Source organism: Rhinolophus hipposideros, assembly GCF_964194185.1.
Source record: "Rhinolophus hipposideros genome assembly, chromosome: 10".
In the NCBI taxonomy this organism is placed as follows: domain Eukaryota; kingdom Metazoa; phylum Chordata; class Mammalia; order Chiroptera; family Rhinolophidae; genus Rhinolophus; species Rhinolophus hipposideros.
The window spans coordinates 43,061,836-43,063,761 of record NC_138056.1 but is presented as its reverse complement, the minus strand read 5'-3'; the positions used below and the strand labels follow the sequence as shown (position 1 = coordinate 43,063,761).

Below are 1,926 nucleotides of genomic sequence, written 5' to 3'. Positions count from 1 at the left end.
ACTGAAAGGACAACAACTTGAAGCTGAATGGCACCCTCCACAACTAAGATTGAAAGGACAACAACTTGACTTGGAAAAAAGGGCTGGAAGTACACACTCTTCCCCAATAAAGTCCTGTTCCCCTTTCCCAATAAAAATCTTTAAAAAAATAAAGTAATTTGATAATATTTATGAAAGTTTGCAAACTCTCAGTTGCTTTAACTCATCAAACTCACATTGGAAAACCTATTCTGCAGAAATTAAAGCATCAATATTTATGAACGTGTAAAACTAGGTTTTTTATTTAGCATTCTCTAAAGGAACAAAAAACTAACAAACACCTGTATGGCCACCAATAAACATTTTTTTGAAGAAACTGTTGTACCCAATATCAAGGAATATAATGAATACATCTTTGAAAAAAATAAAAACACATATTAAATACCCCTAATATATTAGCAAACTGAAAAAGTTAAGCATACTCATATCAAAAAAATGCCAGCTGTTTCCACCACTTAGTGACCAAATGTCACATGGCTTCCCAGCATAGTCAGAATGTCTGTAAATCTACTTTTCTTCGCCATATTTTCATCAAAGCTCTTTTCATCTCACTGTTTCGCAAGCTGTAGATCAGAGGATTCAGCAGAGGTGTAAGAAGTGAGTAAGCCAATGACATCAGTTTCTTGGTTTCAGGGGAGTAGCCAGATTTGGGCTGTAAATAAGTCATGCTGGCTGTGCCATAGAAGAGGGTAACAGACGTGAGATGGGAGGCACAAGTAGAAAAGGCCTTTTGCCTCCCAGTGGTTGATGGCATCGTCAAGATGGCAAAGAGAATTCGAACGTAAGACAAGAGTATCAACAAGAAAGGAACCATGATAATCAAAATGGTACCAGTGACTGCATAGATTTCAAACAAAAAGGTATCGGCACATACAAGCTCTAACACTGCTGGTGTTTCACAAGAGATATGATTAATTTCATCAGGGCCACAAAATGGAAAACTAGACACCCATGATGTTTGCAGAGTACCTACCATGAAACCTAAGGCCCATGAGGACATAACTAATTTCATGAAAACCCTTTTGTTCATGATCATTGGGTAGCTCAGAGGATGGCAGATTGCAGCAAATCGGTCATAAGCCATTGCCCCTAGGAGAAAACATTCAGTCCCACCAAAAAAAAGAATGAAATACATCTGTGCAAAACAACTCACAAAAGTAATTGATGTTTTCTCAGTGGAGAGGACCACCAGCATTTCAGGCATAATGACTGCACTGAAACTCACATCCACCACAGACAAGTTCAAGAGAAACAGGTACATGGGAACATGGAGGCTCTGTTCCAGGGAGATGATGGCTATAATAATGGCATTTCCTATCAGAGTCACCACGTAAATAACCAAGAAAACCCCAAAGAGCTGCTCTTGAAGTTCAGGAAAATCAGAAAAACCCAAGAGGATGAATTCAACCACAGAGCTTTGGTTTTGTCTTTTCATTTTGGTAGTGGAGCATGTTTTGTTTCTATGGATATCGTCGGTTACTTATGAAGTCACCATCCAATAGCTGAGAGTCCGTGTGTGCATTCACCCCAGATATTCTTGGTAGATGATAAATTCACTGTAGCAGTTTTGGAGAATGGCCAATTACTTGGATTAAAGAAACTTTCAAATAAAAAGAGGAAGTGAAGAACGTGTCTCAGAAATCTTATCTGTAAAGTACAAAATATATCAAAATTCTTTTGCAACTTTTACATTATGTAGTTTGAAAATAGTTTTAAAACAAATATAAATGTTTTATAATTTAGGTTCCATTCCCATGACATTGCTACCAGAAGCATTTATTTTTCTCAATTTTAAATAATAGGAAATGTAAGAGTACAACAAGTAAAGTATTAAAAAGTAGACTACACCTGAAACTAATAAAAAAAAGTAGTCAAATGGAAAGATAC

At 36.7% G+C, this 1,926-nt stretch overlaps 1 protein-coding gene across 1 annotated transcript; it reads right to left on the bottom strand.

Moving 5' to 3' along the window:
- Nucleotides 1–529: 529 nt before the first annotated feature.
- LOC308502972 (olfactory receptor 10A3-like) lies at nucleotides 530–1,477 on the bottom strand (the record flags this gene model as incomplete). Its single annotated transcript, XM_081061600.1, has 1 exon — nucleotides 530–1,477. The coding sequence occupies exon 1, from the start codon at nucleotides 1,472–1,474 to the stop codon at nucleotides 530–532; it is 945 nt and encodes a 314-aa protein (XP_080917726.1). The 5' UTR covers nucleotides 1,475–1,477.
- Between the last annotated feature and the right edge of the window lie 449 nt (nucleotides 1,478–1,926).